The sequence below is a fragment of the Sebastes fasciatus genome, chromosome 4, assembly GCF_043250625.1.
Source record: "Sebastes fasciatus isolate fSebFas1 chromosome 4, fSebFas1.pri, whole genome shotgun sequence".
NCBI lineage: Eukaryota > Metazoa > Chordata > Actinopteri > Perciformes > Sebastidae > Sebastes > Sebastes fasciatus.
In genome coordinates this window covers 14,638,875-14,656,950 of record NC_133798.1, presented here as the reverse complement: position 1 = coordinate 14,656,950, position 18,076 = coordinate 14,638,875, and the positions used below count along the sequence as shown (strand labels likewise).

Sequence of the window (18,076 nt, the reverse complement as noted above, 5' to 3'; positions counted from 1 at the left end):
TTGAGATCAGTTGCAAAAATACAAAGCACCATCCAACAGCCGGAGCCCAGCCAATAGGAATGCTCAATAGGAACGCTCTCTCTCTGAAATGACCTGTGATTGGTCAAAGTCTCCCGTCACGGGTTCGATTTTTTAAATCCTGAAAACAGTCATGAGGAGGTGCAGAAGTCTTGTTTTCTCTCAAAACACTTAAATTACAATATGCTGAAAGGTTATTGTGGAATTTTTGCCCAGAGATGCCAAAAACATTCTGCTTACTGAAGCTTTAAGGAAAAGAAAAGAATAAGAAAACAATCACAATATGTTTTTGTCCCTTTCACTAGGAACTTAAGGCCACACTTATATAATATGCTGGAGGGCTGTTTTTAAGTGTCTAAAAGCTGCAAAGGAGACGATCAGGCCTCCAATCTCCAATTTCATCAAAAGACAAGATGCTGAAAGAGCAGCAGGTTTTGTTTCAAAACGAGAAAGTCCTGACTGTGATGTCTCTTAAAGGTTTTCTATTTGATATCCAGAGCATTAATATAGCAGCAAACAACTATTTGCTATGTAAAGATATAGCGGAGCCAGCCGTCGCCATGTTGAGAGCAATAGAAATGCTCCCAATCTCGCATTTGTCACATTTAACTGAATTACTTCTGACCACAACTTTAGGCTCAATGATCTATTATTTAAAGTGAAACACTGGATTATTTTTCTTACAACATTTATTAACAATCCCTGAAAATGTGATGTCATAACTGTGCAACACAATGACAATTCTCTTTACTGAGGCACGCAGTTATGAACCATCATCAGTCTGTAAACCTGTCTCTCTCTTTACAGTATTAAAAACAACTGTGGTGGCAGCAGGTTCACATTTGCATGTGTACTGTCTGACCTGTGTTCGTCTCTGGTCACTGTGTGTACTATTCATAGATGTTGATTAAGTCAGCGAGCAGTTGCACCTTTACTTCCTCATTGAAACCAACCGAGTTATCACGCCAGCTCAGTGTTTCACCATGAGAGTGAATTACAGTGAAGAACCGATAAGACAAAAAGATCTTGACTCGGCAACTCTTACTTTCCTTTTTCTGGAGCTTTCAACTTCCCAGTTTGTAAAACTAATATATTTCCAAGGCCAAGAATAAACTTTCATGCTAAATAAATAATAACTATTTCAATCCTTCAAATGGGATCATATTGTACAACTATTACATGTGTATTTTGTAGTTTCATTTTACTCCGACAGAACAAACCAATACAGGATCACACTTAAAAGGTATGGGCCGATTAAAAACACACATTCACACATTCGACATCTTGGATTTTCAACCATTTTTACACTTACAGTTCAACAGAATTCAACTTTGAGCCCCAAATCTGCTGACAGGAAGTTGAATATTATCTGTTTATAAATGATTAAGCTTCTTTGCATGATGTGAAGACATTAAAACATTAACCAAGTACAAGTTTTCATACCAAAAAAAGGGAAAATAGTTTGTTTGTCAGCACCTTTGCTGTCTAATCTGGTGCCTCTGGTGAAGTTCTGGTTTAGGTGTGGCATATATTATAGTTATTGTTAAAGAAATAAGCCATCGTTGTCTGTTGGTAGGAGAAGTTACTTGAAGCGCGGTCTCTGGTGTGCAAGTCACATATTTAACATTTGACATAAATATCCACCCAAAGCTCCTCACTTACAGAGGTTATGCGTTAAAAACCTGTAACACCACTTCTGCTTTAGAGAGTCAATGAGTACAGCAAAGAGTATTTAGGTCTTTTTTTCTAGCGTGGAAGTCTCCATATTGGAAATCCACTAGACAATCTATCTAAACTATTTATCTGATTCCCCACATCGATATCGGTGCTAGAGCTGCAACAATTAATCAACTATTAAATAAAATATTATTTATTTAGTAATTCTTCAAGAAAAAAAGTAAAGATTCTCTGATTCTAGCTTCTTAAATGTGAATATTTCCTGGTTTCTTTACTCCTCTATGAGGAGTTAACTGAATATCTTTGAGTTGTGGACAAAACAAGACATTTGAGGTCGTCATCTTGGACTTTGGGAAACACTGATCAACATTTTTCACCGTTTTCTAACATTTTATAGACCAAACAACTAATCAATTATCGAGAAAATAATCAACAGATTAATCGATAAAATGAAAATAATCGTTAGTTTCAGCCCAAATCGGTGCCAATGCTGATTTTTATTTAGTGAATCACGTATTGGCTGCGATGTGACGATACACATTACAAACAGCTTCTTTGTCAATATAAAACTCTGTCCTGTGTGTGAGACCTACAGGGTTTAAATGTGTAAAAGTGATCACAGCATCCCTAAGAAGGACCTCCTGATGCAATGCACTTCAGCAAGATAATGTGCTTCATCGTTTGTGGTGTGAAAGCCCGGAATCAGCCAGCACCAGGCCTCATAAGGAACACCTCCGATTATTAAAAATTACTTTTATAACTTGTCATTAGTTATCAATACAACCCAATACTCATATATGCTCTCCACGTCTTCCAATAAACAGCCCAACCATTGTTAAACCTCTCCAACTTGAAGGTCGGCGTATTAATTACTTGCTGACATAAATTTGAATCCAATTAAAAACCCTCAAAGGAGCATTATTCTTCTTATAGTGAGCCATGACATTATCATCTGCCATCAAACCCTCTGTGGGTGAAATTGTTTTGCAACTGTTTATATTTTTTATGCAGAAACTTTTTCTCACAAGTTTGAGAAAAAGTTTATGTATAAAAAGCTCAAACTTTTCTCATACACTGTAAACAATTTGCTGTTAATTTACAGCAGGATTTCAACAGTATTAACCTGTTATTGCTAAAAACAGTGCTTTACTGTTAATAAAAAAGAAAACCTGTTAAATTACGCTCATAGGCCGTTTTTTAACTGAACTATAATGCATTCTTAAAAAACAGCACTTTACTGCTGATCAACTGTCTAAAGTATCATCAGTAACAGTTTCATGCAGTATTGTTTTAATTCTGGGACCTGATCTGCACATGTGAGGCTTGTACATTGTACGTGATTGTAAAATCAGTGAATTAGCTCTGTTCTCCACTCACATGTTGTTCTGGTTTACATTCTGTGCTTGTAGCCAGACAGACATTTTGGGAAAAGTGTCAACAAGTCTATTATATCCTAACAAGTGCCTTTAACTGTATTTAGTGTGACTATTCCTATGTCTGTAACCTGCTAAGTGTATTCATCTAGGCAACAAATAATGTTTATTAAAATGTTTGTAGAAATATATGTATATATCTAAACAGTATATATATGTATATATAAATAGATTTTATTTTATTTTAGTGTTTTACATTTTATTTCTTTTACTTGTGTATATTATTTTTACTTATATATGTATTTTTTGTATATAATATGTTTTTCCTGTATCTATACTGGCTTATTTTATATGAATATTAGGTTTATTAAGTTTCTTTGTACCGAGAATGTTATTATTGGGGACGTTTGTGAATGTCTGTTCTGTTGTTTTAAAATGAACAAAAAAACAATAATTATAATATTGAAAAAAGAATGTATGTAAAAAATACAACCTAAATAGTGCATTAAAACAAATCAGTAAGATAATGTAAAAGAAAGGTGAAAACAGCTATATAATGTATCTTTAAACAGCAAATTAACTGTAAAATACTGTGAAATTAATTTAAAAAAAAAAAACAGTTCAAACTGTAAATTTCAGCGAGAGTATAATAATGTTAATTTTACAGTAACATAAAGGCAACCCTACTGCCAGTTCTTTACTGTTATTTTACTGGGAAATTCTTCACAGTGTAAGTTTGAGTTTGTGTTGCACCAACTCCTGACTGGAGAGACCTCACAGTGCAGCAGCTATACCTGAGCGCAACAGGTGCATTTACGCACAAAACTGACCTTCATCATGCAAACAAAGCGCCCCGTTGTGATGAACCAAACACCTGGTTCAACTCTGCGTCAAAAGGTAAATGAATGAAAGCTTTTCTTACCTCGAGGAGAAGCGCGCTGGAGAGCAGGAGAGTCCACAGAGAGACAGACAGCAGTGGCTTCATGATGGAAACTCTTTTCTACCAGCTGAGTGTTTTCATGTCCAAACTTTCTTTCCCCGTTTGAAAACTCTCTCGTCAAACTATCGCTGCTGCTACACATGAGGAGAATTAAAAGTCAGAGGAGGAAACTTTCTCTTCTCTTCTCCTCGCTGTTAACAGGGAGGAGGAACCAGTGCGCGTCACTCCGGGAAGTTTCAGTGAAGTGTGCCACTCCTCTTTATCATCATCACTTCAGTTCAGCCTCCTCTCTGCTCCAGTATCACAGTGTTTCACACAGCTCCAACAGCCTCCCCAACGAGCTGTGGACTGTGAGGAAAAGGGCTGAAGCAGACATGAGAAAGAGTCACCCTGCATTCTTGCCATAACTTGGCCGAGCAGGGTGGAGGAATGCACACACAAAGACGAACTGCCAAGATAAATGCTTTTTGGAAAACTTCTCCAAAGTTACTGACCTAGTTTTACTAGTTCCAAACAAAGTGATGCCGCTTACTGCACATAAGCAGGGGCGTAAAGCAAAGAATCATGGGCTCTTAAAGGGACTGTTTGTAACTTCTTTTAACGTATAAATCACCCGATCCAACACAAACTACACAGAAGCACCAAAACCGCAAAGTTCTATCTAGTGAAGCCCGTCTTGCAAAACAGTGTTGGCCGCGGTCGGAGGACGCGGGGGAGACCGTAGCTTTGGTCTCCAGGGCCGGAGTCTCTGCTGTACTCTGCTCCTCCGCTCCTCTTCCTGCCTGCCTTCACTCAGCTCGCTCCTCTCTTACGTGCATGCGCGCACACTCCTCACTGTAGAAGAGTTAGTTTAGCTCTGAGAATATCTAGTGAATGTACAGTGGACGTTTGTGCAGAAATAAATGCTGCAGCTCCTCCACACCAACAGAGGTTTTCCGTATCTTGTGAAGTGACAGGGCTCCGCAGTGAGATACGTTATCGTCTCTGACCGGTGCCAGTGTCTCCCCTGTTCCCTCCAACCGCGATCGGGAGGCTGAAGCAGGAAAAGCCAACACTAGGATCAGCATTGATTCATGGAGAGACCTTTGTCTGGTCAGCTAACATTACTGCCAAGCAGGTGAAATATAGAGTGTTATTGTGGTTTTAGCTGACGTGTGTCGCCTCACTGTTTTGAGCGATGCTCGTTCATGTCTATGAAGCACAGCAAGCGCAAGCGCGAGCCCGACGCTGACTTTCGTTGACTTAACGGCCAAAAGTTGGAGGATATAAAGGACTTGGGGAGTGCAGTCACCAGGGCTAAAGGCCTATAGACACACCAAAACCACATCAAAGAACTAGCGGTGATGAAGGCCGACTGTTGCGTTGTTGCCTCAAGCTGCACCCCCATCACACCGCAAAGACTACAGCCGACGGCCAGTTAGCATGGACGTTCTGCGACTGCGTGGGATGAAATAACTCTCCACACCAGCAGGTCGCGGTAGTCTGTATCCGTCATTCAAAAAGGGAAACCGGAAGACCGAGGACTGTGGATATACAACAAGCCCCCAGGAAGAGCGCCGGGCATTGATGCCAATTTTCTTAGTGGCCAAACGACGGTACTACAACTTCCGTGTCCTTTACGTGATGCCATTGGGCCCAAAAATACTTTTTCCCAAAGACTTACATTGGGAAAGAGACGTCTGTAACTCTGGCGCCTGCTCTATGGGCCCAATCGATGCGGAAGATCGTCGGAAGATCCGGGTACTTTTCCAGTTGGAAGTCGAGTCATTTTGGCATCATGCCACAGAGCAACTTTCATAGGAATGAACGGGGCCCTGACCCCAAAGCTGTATCCAGTTCTCTTAATACATCCATGATATACAATCCATTGTCATGATACGTACATGAAACAAAGCAGCGTTTGCCGTCCATTTTCACACCACTCTAACTCGCCACTTAGCTCCATTCCAGATGGCCATGTCGTGGTGAGTATTGGAATGATCAGATGAGATGAAGATGAAAAATGAGAAGAGCCTTCTGTGTTTTTCCTCTTGACTTTACTCGTTTGCTTGCTTTCCTCACTTCCGTTTCTCTTCTCATGCACCGATTCGTTTAAGCTGAACAGCCAATCAGAGTGATTTCTCTCACCGACAGGCAACCACCGATACAAAAACTAGGCGGAGAAGCTCGCCAACAGCCCCAAATTGTCCGACGGCCGACCGTCGGCTTGGTGTGTCAAGGCCTTAATGTAAATCTAGCTGTTGACAGTCAGTAAAAAACAAAACACAGGCTGACCGCTTTTTAAACCACATGGTCTCATTTTTATTTTGTAATTTCTACTCTGTTAAACACAGAATATGTGAAGGTGTGTAGTAACGAGTACTGTAACTAGTTACTTTTACTTTACTAGTTACTGCTTGACTTCAGACCAGTATAGTGCTGGAGCTGGACTCGTAAAGAGTCTGTTAAAGGACTAAAAGGCCGGCTCAGTGTGGTAGAAGGGTGATTTAAATGTTTCTGCACCTCCTCTCTGTTCATGAACAATCAGGAATGGAGTAAATATGGGAGTGTGCATGATATGGGCTAGTCATGTAATGTTTATTTATAGAGCATTTTTATCAGCTTTGTCACAGAGCGTTGTACAGGAAATAGCAAGTAACAGACAGCTCTTGAGCATGGCTGGCTGTAAGAACAGCAGACATTCCACCTTGTGTCACTATTCTTAGGAAACCGTGGTGATATTACAATGATTAAAACCTGAAAATTATACTCTGATGGAGTGTAAGTAGCTGATTTAAATTAGTATTATGTTTTCTTCCTTTCCTTCATCTCCCATGTTTAATTCCTGTTTCTTATTCTATTTTATATTTATTTTTATTTAACCTTTATTTAGCCAGGATGGTCCCATTGATAACGGACTTAAAAACAAAACAGCAAAAAACATCATAATAGTTTCACATAAAAGAGACTTAAAACAAACAATAAATTACATTAACGAGTTAGCAGTGTGATTCAGTACCAGGACAAGTACAGTCAATGTTCAAATAGTCCTTAATCCTGTTTTTAACATCTTGCATGCTTATAAAATAATGTAATTTAAAAGTGTATAACCTTCACATTAGCCGTCACTTTGTCAGCTTTTGTAAGTCAGTTTTTTAAATGTTTGTTTTATTCAATTTACGAGTCTGTATTCAAACTTTAAATTTTCACTTTACCATCATGTAGCGAAAAAGGGAACTTTGGAGATAACGGCGCGTATACACGAAAAGATGTGTGAATTGTGTAAAGAAGAAGTTCAAACCGTGGTTACTTTCTTGCCTCGGCACATCTCGCTAACCACTATATGAAGTGGGTGTGAATGTCGGTTTCGGAAAGTTACAAAATGTGTCGGCCACAACCCTCCAATTCTGTCGTCGGAAAGGTGGTGGCTCTTTCACTTGTCCCTCCCTCGTTTCTCCTTCTGGATGGAGCTGGTCACCTTCCTTGTTGCTTCCTTGGTCACTTGTAGGTCGGAAGGTGGTACAGGTAGAGCAAGTCGGCTACTAATCACAGGGTTGGCCGTTCGACCCCCAGCTCTTCCTGGTCACCATGCGGAAGTGTCCTTGGACAAGACACTGAATCCCAAATTAGTGCTGTATTGTGTGCAAATTATGTCAAGTCAAGTCGAGTCAATTTTATGTGTATAGCCCAAAATCACAAATCACAAATTTGCCTCAGGGGGCTTTACAATCTGTATAGGATACGACACCCTCTGTCCTTTATAGTACGACCCTCTCATCGGATAAGGAACCCCCCCCCCCCCCAAAAAAAACCTTTTAACAGGGAAAAAAGAAAAAATGGATGAAACTTCAGGAAGAGCAACGGAGGAGGGATCCCCCTTCCAGGATGGACAGACGTGCAATAGATGTCTTGTGCACAGAGTAACAGCATAATGAAAATACAACATAGGCAATCCATATGACAAAAAAATAATACATATAATGTGAACATATGTGAGAAGGTGGATCCAGGAGGATGTCAAGCAGCTTTCCGGCGTCGCCAAACAGATAGAGCCAAAGCAACACGACCTCCTCTCCATGCCAAACAGATAGAGCCAGAGCAACATGACCTCCTCTCCACGCCAAACAGATAGAGCCAGAGCAACACAACCTCCTCTCCACGCCAAACAGATAAAGCCAGAGCAACACAACCTCCTCTCCACGCCAAACAGATAGAGCCATAGCAACACGATCTCCTCTCCATGCCAAACAGGTAGAGCCAGAGCAACACGACCTCCTCTCCACGCCAAACAGGTAGAGCCAGAGCAACACAACCTCCTCTCCACGGCAAATAGATAGAGCCAGAGCAACATGACCTCCTCTCCACGCCAAACAGGTAGAGCCAGAGCAACACAACCTCCTCTCCACGCCAAACAGATAAAGCCAGAGCAACACGACCTCCTCTCCACGCCAAACAGATAGAGCCATAGCAACACGACCTCCTCTCCACGCCAAACAGATAGAGCCAGAGCAACACGACCTCCTCTCCACGCCAAACAGGTAGAGCCAGAGCAACACGACCTCCTCTCCACGCCAAACAGATAGAGCCAGAGCAACACGACCTCCTCTCCACGCCAAACAGGTAGAGCCAGAGCAACACGACCTCCTCTCCACGGCAAATAGATAGAGCCAGAGCAACACGACCTCCTCTCCACGCCAAACAGGTAGAGCCAGAGCAACACGACCTCCTCTCCACACCAAACAGATAGAGCCAGAGCAACACGACCTCCTCTCCACGCCAAACAGGTAGAGCCAGAGCAACACGACCTCCTCTCCACGCCAAACAGATAGAGCCAGAGCAACAGAACCTCCTCTCCACGCCAAATAGATAGAGCCAGAGCAACACGACCTCCTCTCCACGCCAAACAGGTAGAGCCAAAGCAACACGACCTCCTCTCCACGCCAAATAGATAGAGCCAGAGCAACATGACCTCCTCTCCACGCCAAACAGGTAGAGCCAGAGCAACATGACCTCCTCTCCACGCCAAACAGATAGAGCCAGAGCAACACAACCTCCTCTCCACGCCAAACAGATAGAGCCAGAGCAACACGACCTCCTCTCCACGCCAAACAGATAGAGCCAGAGCAACATGACCTCCTCTCCACGCCAAACAGATAGAGCCAGAGCAACACGACCTCCTCTCCATGCCAAACAGATAAAGCCAGAGCAACACGACCTCCTCTCCACGCCAAACAGATAGAGCCATAGCAACACGACCTCCTCTCCACGCCAAACAGATAGAGCCAGAGCAACACAACCTCCTCTCCACGGCAAATAGATAGAGCCAGAGCAACATGACCTCCTCTCCACGCCAAACAGGTAGAGCCAGAGCAACACGACCTCCTCTTCACCACAGAACCTAGAGAGAGGACCAGATTTTTGTCTTTAGGTCACAGTTGCTTGGTAATGTAAACGACGTAACAACACGGTATTGCTGAACAATTAAAGCATGAAAAGTGCATCAAGCCATATTTTTTAGCTCTGTTTCAAAAGCTTTTGAACATACCAACAATACAAACGTACAGCAGATACTTGGATTAGCTGCAGTAATATTTTGAAAGAGTTTTTTATAGATGTTTTTTTCATAGTGAAACTTCACAGTGAATCCATTTCACAGCCGAGCACAGCCGAGCACAGCCTCCGCAACGCACAATCACCTTTCTAGTAAGAGGTGAGCGCTTGATACTCAGAAGACAGATTTTGGGCGAAATATTACTTTAAGTTTCACAGAAATTGGAAAACCATTGTAATTACCAGTACTTCAAAGTAGCAGTTTATCTAGCTGTTAATTGCTTCATGCAACATTAACACCTCCTAGTACTTGTGTTGCATCGCTAAAGATGTGCTGTGTTGAGTGGGTGATTTCCTGACCTTTTAAATAGCACACTGGATGCCGAAGCTGCCACAGCTTTGAGACAGACAGTTTCATAATGTAAGAGGCCTGCTGATGATGATGGCTAATGGAGATAGAGATGATACGAACTGGTCACTATGACCCACCATTTCCAAGGAAATGTTATGTAATCCTCTGGGGGAATGTTGCAGCATGTTTGTCTGTGCTTCTCCAGGCTTGTGCTTTTGTTGCCATATACAGTATATGTTATTTTCTGTGTTTATCTAATGTTTGTGTCCTGCCATCTTTCCACCATCCTCTGTCAAGAGATCAAGGGTCAAGTAGTTTCATGTGTGAGATGATGCTGATAGTGTGCGGGCAGAGGGACTTGGAAGGAATGTCATGTTATCTGTAAGAATTCATAAACATGCACACATCATTTAAACCTTAGACCTCAACACCCCTAGCCTGAGTGCTCTGAAGTGATACTGTGGTTACACCTACAGTGCTACACCAGGGTTGGTTTATATTACATTGCTGTAAGCAGCATCTGCTTTTATTCTGCCCTGATTACATCAAATAATGAAATAGTGCGGTACACCAGCCTGTGTCTGACCAACCCTGTCTCCCACAAAATTACGTTTCCATACAACTACAGTTTAAACAGTTTTAAAAATGTGATTAATGCTGTAAATGGGAAGAAAACAAAATGAAAACACAACAAAACTACTTGGTCAGGTTATGTTAAAAAACATCATGGTTTGGCTTAAAATGACGTAAAAACATGGGCAAGAAATGACTCCGTTTCACATGGGACACGAACACCGGTCTCCAGGGGGAAAGTCCGGTGTTTGTTGGAGCCATCCCCTCCTACCTGCCAGTAGTGGACTTTCTTGCTTGTTATACCTGTTATTATTCAATAACATTTTTATTAGTGCTACAGGAATGAGTCCTGAAACCCGGAAATGAGTTAGCATTCTAGCACTTCTGGTTCCCTCGTCTGGAAGTCAATGGGTTTTTTGAATGGGTTTTTAGTTAGATGCCTTAAGGTCTTTGGTTAACACAAGCTGAAGAGATTTCAACGTTTTGTTCTACGATATGAAATATAACAATAAATACCACACTTGTGGATTTTAAAGCCTTTATGTGTCTTGAAAAAGGCGGTTGTTCACAAGTGGCTACATGGGACTACTAAACACCATCACGCCGACTCGTCCGTATTTACAGCCTCGTTGTGTTTACTCGTGCTCATGTGACCGTGGTGTAGTTCGTTTACAGTCTAACGTTTGCTTTTTACTTCTGCCGATTGCATTTACTCTTCAAAAATCATAAAAGTGGTGCTCATTTGTGGAGATTATCTGAATTATCTAAATGGAAAAATCCCAATGGCTTTTTGTCGAAGGAACCAGGGCGATGTGAACTTCCTGGTTGGCCTACAAAAATACGTCATCCTTGGAGCACTCTATTTTCATTCACGGTCGCTCGATATACTACGTCACCTGCTCTACACATTGCTCCTTGTACTAAATCACTTGCTGCGGCCGTCTGTAGACTTACAAAGATATTTGTGATACGTAAAAGACAAACGTAATCCGTGACAAAATAAGTTTTCTTCCAAAACGTAATTCAGAATGCAATTTAGTTGTATGGGAACGTAATTTTTAGGAGACAGGGCTGGTCTGACATAACAACATGACAACATAACATGGTAAATATCAACACATTATGTCCCTGATGCTTTACAAGACTACACTGTACTGTAAATACTGGCATGTTGAGGAAGTGGGTGTGTTTGTTGTAAATGTAAATTCTTTCATAGTGCACTGGGCTATTTCTAGTCTGTTAGCTGTAAAATGTTCTTCACAACTTCCCTTTACACCACTGCTCTTTTTATTTTGTCTCAATATTTAGTCACATATGCAATATATTAAAACTGGATGACACGACAAATCAATTTTGAACTTTACCTCATTTCACTGGAGAGTGGCAGAATTGGTTTTGCAAGTTTTTTTGCAAGAACTTTGTGTAAACATTCATTACATCATCCATTATTCACATTTGCAGAAATAAACCAAAAGATCTTCTCTCCATATCACTACACCATCAAGCTCCGGACGTTCACACTCCCACAGTAGCCTACTTTCCAAAATGTCAATGGTGTAATCCAAATATTGGAGAGCATCATTTGTAACAATCGCCTTTGTAACTGTTGAATCACCAGTATTAAAATGGATGCAACCACTTTAAATAAACCTGAAAGCAACAACTCTATAGTATTTAGCAAAATACTTAGGCCTATACAAGTCTATAGTTTAGCAGTGATGTAGATGAAACTACATTGGCAGAGCTGGGTCTGGTGTGAATAGTGATAACAGCCTCCTGCAGGTCAAATACAGTTTGAAGGCTATCGTTGTGGTGGTGTTATCATACCACAATGATAACCTACTAGTGTGGTGTGGTATCACATTTACAAAGACTGTATATAAGAAGTGGACGTAGTCATTGTGAAGTCACATTGGTTTGTGGACTGCCGTTTTGAAACCTTGAGTTTGGCATTTTGGCCGTCGCCATCTTGGTTTTTGGCCATCACCATCTTGGGTAAAGAGTATAGAAGCAAAGAGACAAAACTCTGGTGTTTTTTGACAACAGCCGCTGCCGCCATTTTGGACTGAAAACACGTATTATATTTATAATATTTTATTGTTAAACACAGGCCATTTTCGGGAGAATATGACAATAGAATAGAAATTACTTTGTTTTACTTTTGTACGGCTCGTTTTACTGGAATCTGGTAGTTGCTTTCAGTACAAAATATAGCTTTGCTGCTGGGCCATGGATGTATTAAGAGAACTGGATACAGCGTTGGAGGCAGGGCTCCGTTCATTCCTATGAAAGTTGCTCAGTGGCGCATGATGCCAAAATGGCTCAACTTCCGACTGGAAAAGTACCCGGATCTTCCGGCGATCTTCCGCATCTATTGGGGCCCATGGAGCAGACGCAGTAGCGTTCGCTTGGTCACATGACTGGGTCACCGGCTCTTAACATCACGCCGTCGTCACAGCTTGGGCTGTCGTCACGGTCTGTGTCTCATTCACCTGAACAGAGGAAGGGAAATAAGTCTGGATTCAGCTATTAGTGCGTTTTTTCAACTTTTAGGACCTAATGATTTAAATAAGGGCTATTAGAACGTTCATACTGGGGAGTTGATTTACCTCAAAAAACATTATCCGCTGAGTTACAGATGTTTCTTTCCCAATGTAAGTCTATGGGAAAAAGTCCAATGGCATCACGTGACGGACACGGAAGTTGTAGTACCGCTTTGGCCACAACGAAAATTGGGATCAATGACCAGCGCTCTTCCTGAGGGCTTGTGCTGGGTGAGAAGAAGAACCGGAAGTGGCACAAGACGGTGGAGCTATACAACCAAATGCAAGACATTTTTAGGCTACTTTTCAGACCCCGGAGTTGCCCAATACATATTTATCATGTCCTACTTTTGTTTTGTGGAAGGCCTACTGCGCATAGCTTATGCTTTAGTGATCTAAGGTACCACAAAATGAAGTAAAAGACATTTCAATGAGACAGAATATGATGAATTTACACTTTGAGTACGTAATCAACAAAACAAGAGTCTACAGCCATGCTAGCAGCTTTATGAGTGGCTGTATGACCTAAATGCTAACATGGACACAATGACAATGAATGAACTAATCCCTTTCAGGGTTCAGAAAGGTAAAACAGCTATCAAGATATAAAGTTTGCATGATGCTTTATTTGGAATAGGTGTACACGTTTGTCATGTTTGTTTTTCCCTTGCCCACAATGTGAAGTGCAAACACACGGATAGGCCTACAAAAGAAATTGTGCAATTTACTCACATAATGCAAATAAAAAATGCAAATTAATGTTATTTTTGTTCTTTTCCTGTATTGCCACCATTCTACATTCATATCCAAATATAATGGGAATTGCAACCTTCCATGGTTGACTTAGCCTAACAAGAGAATGCAAATCAAAAACATTCCCATGAACAGACAAGGTCCTGCTTTTATGTAAATTGTGTTTTCAGGTGAAACATCACAGCCAGCGACATTGTATGGACGGTGTCTATAAATGCTGGTAACTGTAAGATTCCGTAATGTTATAATCAAAGAACAAACAGAAAAGAAAGAAAGAGTGAAAAGAAAAGAAGCCTGATTACATCAGATGTTGTCTTTATGATGATTGACTGTATATTTTGATTACACATTTTATCAGAGTAAGCTGGAGAGAGCTTCAAAGAGCAGCACAAGCAGACGCCGTGACCCGGTTCAAGTTCAAATATCAGTCGGAAAAGGTGATCCATCCAATGTTGAAGTGACCAGCTGGAAAGAAACCAAAGCATTTCTAGCTCCAGACCAAATAATGAAGACAATGGAGGAATTTCCTAATTAAGCCAAATGGTTATATACATTGGCTGTCAGCCACAAACTCAAACTGGAGGTGTTTATCAAAGATTGAGAAATGTTCCAGTTGAAGAATGTGTGTGAAAAGTAGAAGTGATTGCTGGTTGTTTGAGTTGTAAAAGGACATATGCACATAAAAATCAATATGAAGCCATATCTTTCACATACATCCCTTTTCAATGATCCAATAGGGCAATTTAAGACATCATTAAGTACATGAAAAAGTTAAATTTTCCTTTCTGAGTCATCTCATGTCTTAAGGGCCTTAAACAATCTCTTGACATCAGATAGCCTACACAAACAAGATTTTCTGTACTTTTAGTCCCAGCTTGGGATAACTGGGAGGATGTTTTTATATGGTCCCAACCCCACCTTTTCCTCCGCTATCTGTGTGATAAAATTATAGTTCTCTGATATGAAAAATGGCCTGAAATTCTCTGGAATAATAATAATAAAAAAGATTCAGTGTTTGAAGTTTGCTCACACAATCTGCTGCCAATTGAGATAATTTTTCTCTTTGAGTTCCAGGGGAAACACCCAAGGAAATACCCAATTAATCCTTTTTCACTATATATACTATATGTGAGACCGTTGCTAAGCTTTGGTAACAGCTTTGTATGGAAACCTTTCAAAGTGTGTTGAGTAATGTTGTAATATAACCCATAACTGGGCCTAATACAAGAGAGCTGGGAAGGGGGAATAGCATAAGGTGGGAATGATTAAATAGTTGTCACCACAGCTGACTGTGATGGGCTGAGATACCTGTCAGTCAAGCGAGCTATGTAGTAAGACATACAGTAAAGTACTTCCTTTATTGATTTTTTAAATATATATATATATATATATATATTCTATTATTCCTCCGTATTAGTGGAACAACTATCAAAATTACCGCAAAGACACATTAAAACAAGTGAATTAAACATTGAGACAATAACCTCTTGTTGAAAAAATATATATTTGTATCAAAAGAGCATTTATATAAGTGGCCATTTAAGGAACTGCAGCTTGACGCAACACTACGTCTACATATGCACACAAATACACGTGTAGATCACAGCTTTGTACACTATTATTTCCCCCTGAAGATTGTTTATCATCAATCCTTTCCCTTCTTCCTTTTTCTCTTCTCCACCTTGTAAACTCATCATGGTTTATGCATCTCTCATATTAGAAGTAGACCTATAGACAAATACTCCCCCCATCTATCTGTTGCATACTTCCCATAAGGCCTTACCTTTAAAGGTTTAAAGGTTTTGAATATTTCTAAATTCAACTCACTCTGTCTTTCGATTGCAATATGTTTAAATTAATCTATAGTCTGTTGTTGTTGTTGTTGTTGTTGTTGTTTTCCTTCTACTTTAGGTTGTTGGTGACTATGGCACAATTGCAAGCTAGTCCAAAAAAGGCAACCCCCCAATTTCATAAGTTTCACCTCTGACTGGCGTTAAGTAACCAAGGAGGGAGCTGCACTCTGGTTTAAAGGTCGTGACCCAGTCAGACAGCATCCATAATGTGAGTTTTATTGAGAGTTGTGAGGGAGCGTTCATCCAAACTTACTGATGCATGCAGAATTCTCGTCATGGTTAAAAAAACAGGGCTCTATTCTTTGCTCACTGTCTGCAGGCGAAGAACATGTGAAGTTCAGACCTATTTTACAACAGCACAGACATTGACACAGTTAATCATATCATCTCCAGCAGTGACTCCCAACTATCCCAGGGGGTATTTACGCAGTTACCAGGGGATACGTAGAAAAACTGTAGGGTAGCTAATTTGAAAAATAGAAATAAACGCTTAATTGGGAGTGCATGGAAATAAGTTAGCAAGCCAGCATAAGTTAGGTAAAAGTAATGCATAAAGAGTAGGCCAATAGTTAGCTAAAAGTTAAAAGTTGAAATGGCTAAACAGTTGAAACAGTTTTTCCTAAAAGTAACAGATTAATAGATATAATATCTAGCGCTAAATGTAGCGATTGAATGGTTGAAATAGTCAGCTAACAGTATTAAACAGTTGAAAAATTAAGTTAAAAGTCATGATTAAAGGTCTTATTGATAACATTTTTATGTAGACAAATATTAAAAAAAAACAAAAAAAACAAAAAACCTACAGAGCCTTTAGAAAGGTGCCGAATAAGAGTGTGGCTTTTCCTGAAAATAAATATTATGATTGTGAATTAATCATTTAAAAAATGTGGGCGGGTCCAAAATGAATGTTTCGTTTATCTCTGTGGAAGATTTCTGACGTTTGGTTCCCACTTCTAACAAGGCTTGTGAGCCAATAGTAAAACAATGTGGGTATCACGTGGTATCTCTGGGTCGTCAGTTAGTGTTAAAAAAAAACATCTGAGACTGACGGGAAATGCCTGGCACTTCACTTGTTGTGAAGAAAATGCAACGGAACGGAAGAGGGAGAATGTGACAACTAGTGGCTGAATGTCAATGCTATCAATAGCACCTTTAAGTGGTTGAAAGATCCAGCTTCTGCCGCTCTTGATTGATCAAACTGACCTAAACATTTAATTCAATTGTATGAAAAGATTATCCTATTGCTTTATAAAAAAACAATAGTGATAAATAACATCCAGTTTAAGATCTATTCAAATGAACACATTTGGAACATGATGGGTGGGTGGGACAATAAAGAGAGCCTGAGTTTATCCATCCGGGCTGTTGGGTTGTTAACCACTGATCTACAGTAGCGTCCATGTTTCTGCTGCTCTATCAGTGACCTCACTCCTCCTGATGCATCTGCGCCTCTGTACTTCCTCCTCCACCACTCTCCCTCCCTCTCTCTTTCTTCTCAATCTCACAAACTAAACATACTCACAGAACTACAGAGGCTTTGCACATTACAGAAGCATGGATAACACTGTACTGTGACAGTAAAGGGCGTACAAGGGATGTTTCCCTTTAAATTTGTGTTTCGATATGGGGAAAGTTTCTAATTATGGTAACAGAAAAAAAGGATTCACAGCAACTATCAGAGCAGGATATGCCCACTGTAACTGCTCTCCATCTCTCCATCTGCATAACAGTCTCTCATTTGTTTGTTTATGTGGAGCAAATGGTCATAATCGCTGCTATGACCCATGAACATGTGTGTTTACATCTTCGCTGTCAGAGCTTGTTGTTTGGATTTGAACATTTGAGTAAACAGGGACTCCTAATCTAGCGTTTGAAACTGTCCCATCTGAAGTCTCGTCCCCCAGTGGGACCGTACGATGTTGAAAATAGGCTACTTAACAACAGTGGGGTGGTGAGGTCGCTGTGACAGAGCCTTGCAGCGAGGGCGGAGATGCACTGGAAAGACATTATCTCTGCACACTCCATTAAAAACTCTATTAAAGACATCTGATTTCTCAGTATTTTCTGCCTCCCAGATTAGCCTCACATAGACTCTTCTTTCTCTGTCACAAACACATGCATTCATGACCAGGATTCATGAAATAAATTCTGCACATTTTCCTCCTTCTGTACTGGTCTGGAAAGAACACACAGACTCACACTCACTCATTCACAGATAAACACGTACTATTGTGTCATTTCCAATGCAGCATCACAAACAAAGGCAAACTGAGACCCTATTATTAATCTACTCGTGTCATCATCACACACACTGCAACCACCCTTTGCTCTAGTTTTACTGTTGGCCTACTGTATATAACACAGTAGTGTTGGGTCAGACAACTGATTTATGTTTTTCCCTTCATAACTGTGATAGTCTTGTATGTAATTACAAATTGCACAATGCAGTAGGTTAAGCTATGTCA

General features: G+C 40.5%; 1 protein-coding gene across 1 annotated transcript in view; it reads right to left on the bottom strand.

Annotated features, from left to right (window-relative positions):
* LOC141766883 (phosphatidylinositol phosphatase PTPRQ) overlaps nucleotides 1-4,341 on the bottom strand; it is a 52,054-nt gene extending 47,713 nt beyond the window's left edge. The window contains exon 1 of the mRNA XM_074634057.1: nucleotides 3,991-4,341. Coding sequence (XP_074490158.1) covers nucleotides 3,991-4,053 — 63 coding nt within the window. The 5' untranslated portion in view covers nucleotides 4,054-4,341. The remainder of the gene's footprint in view (nucleotides 1-3,990) is intronic.
* Between the last annotated feature and the right edge of the window lie 13,735 nt (nucleotides 4,342-18,076).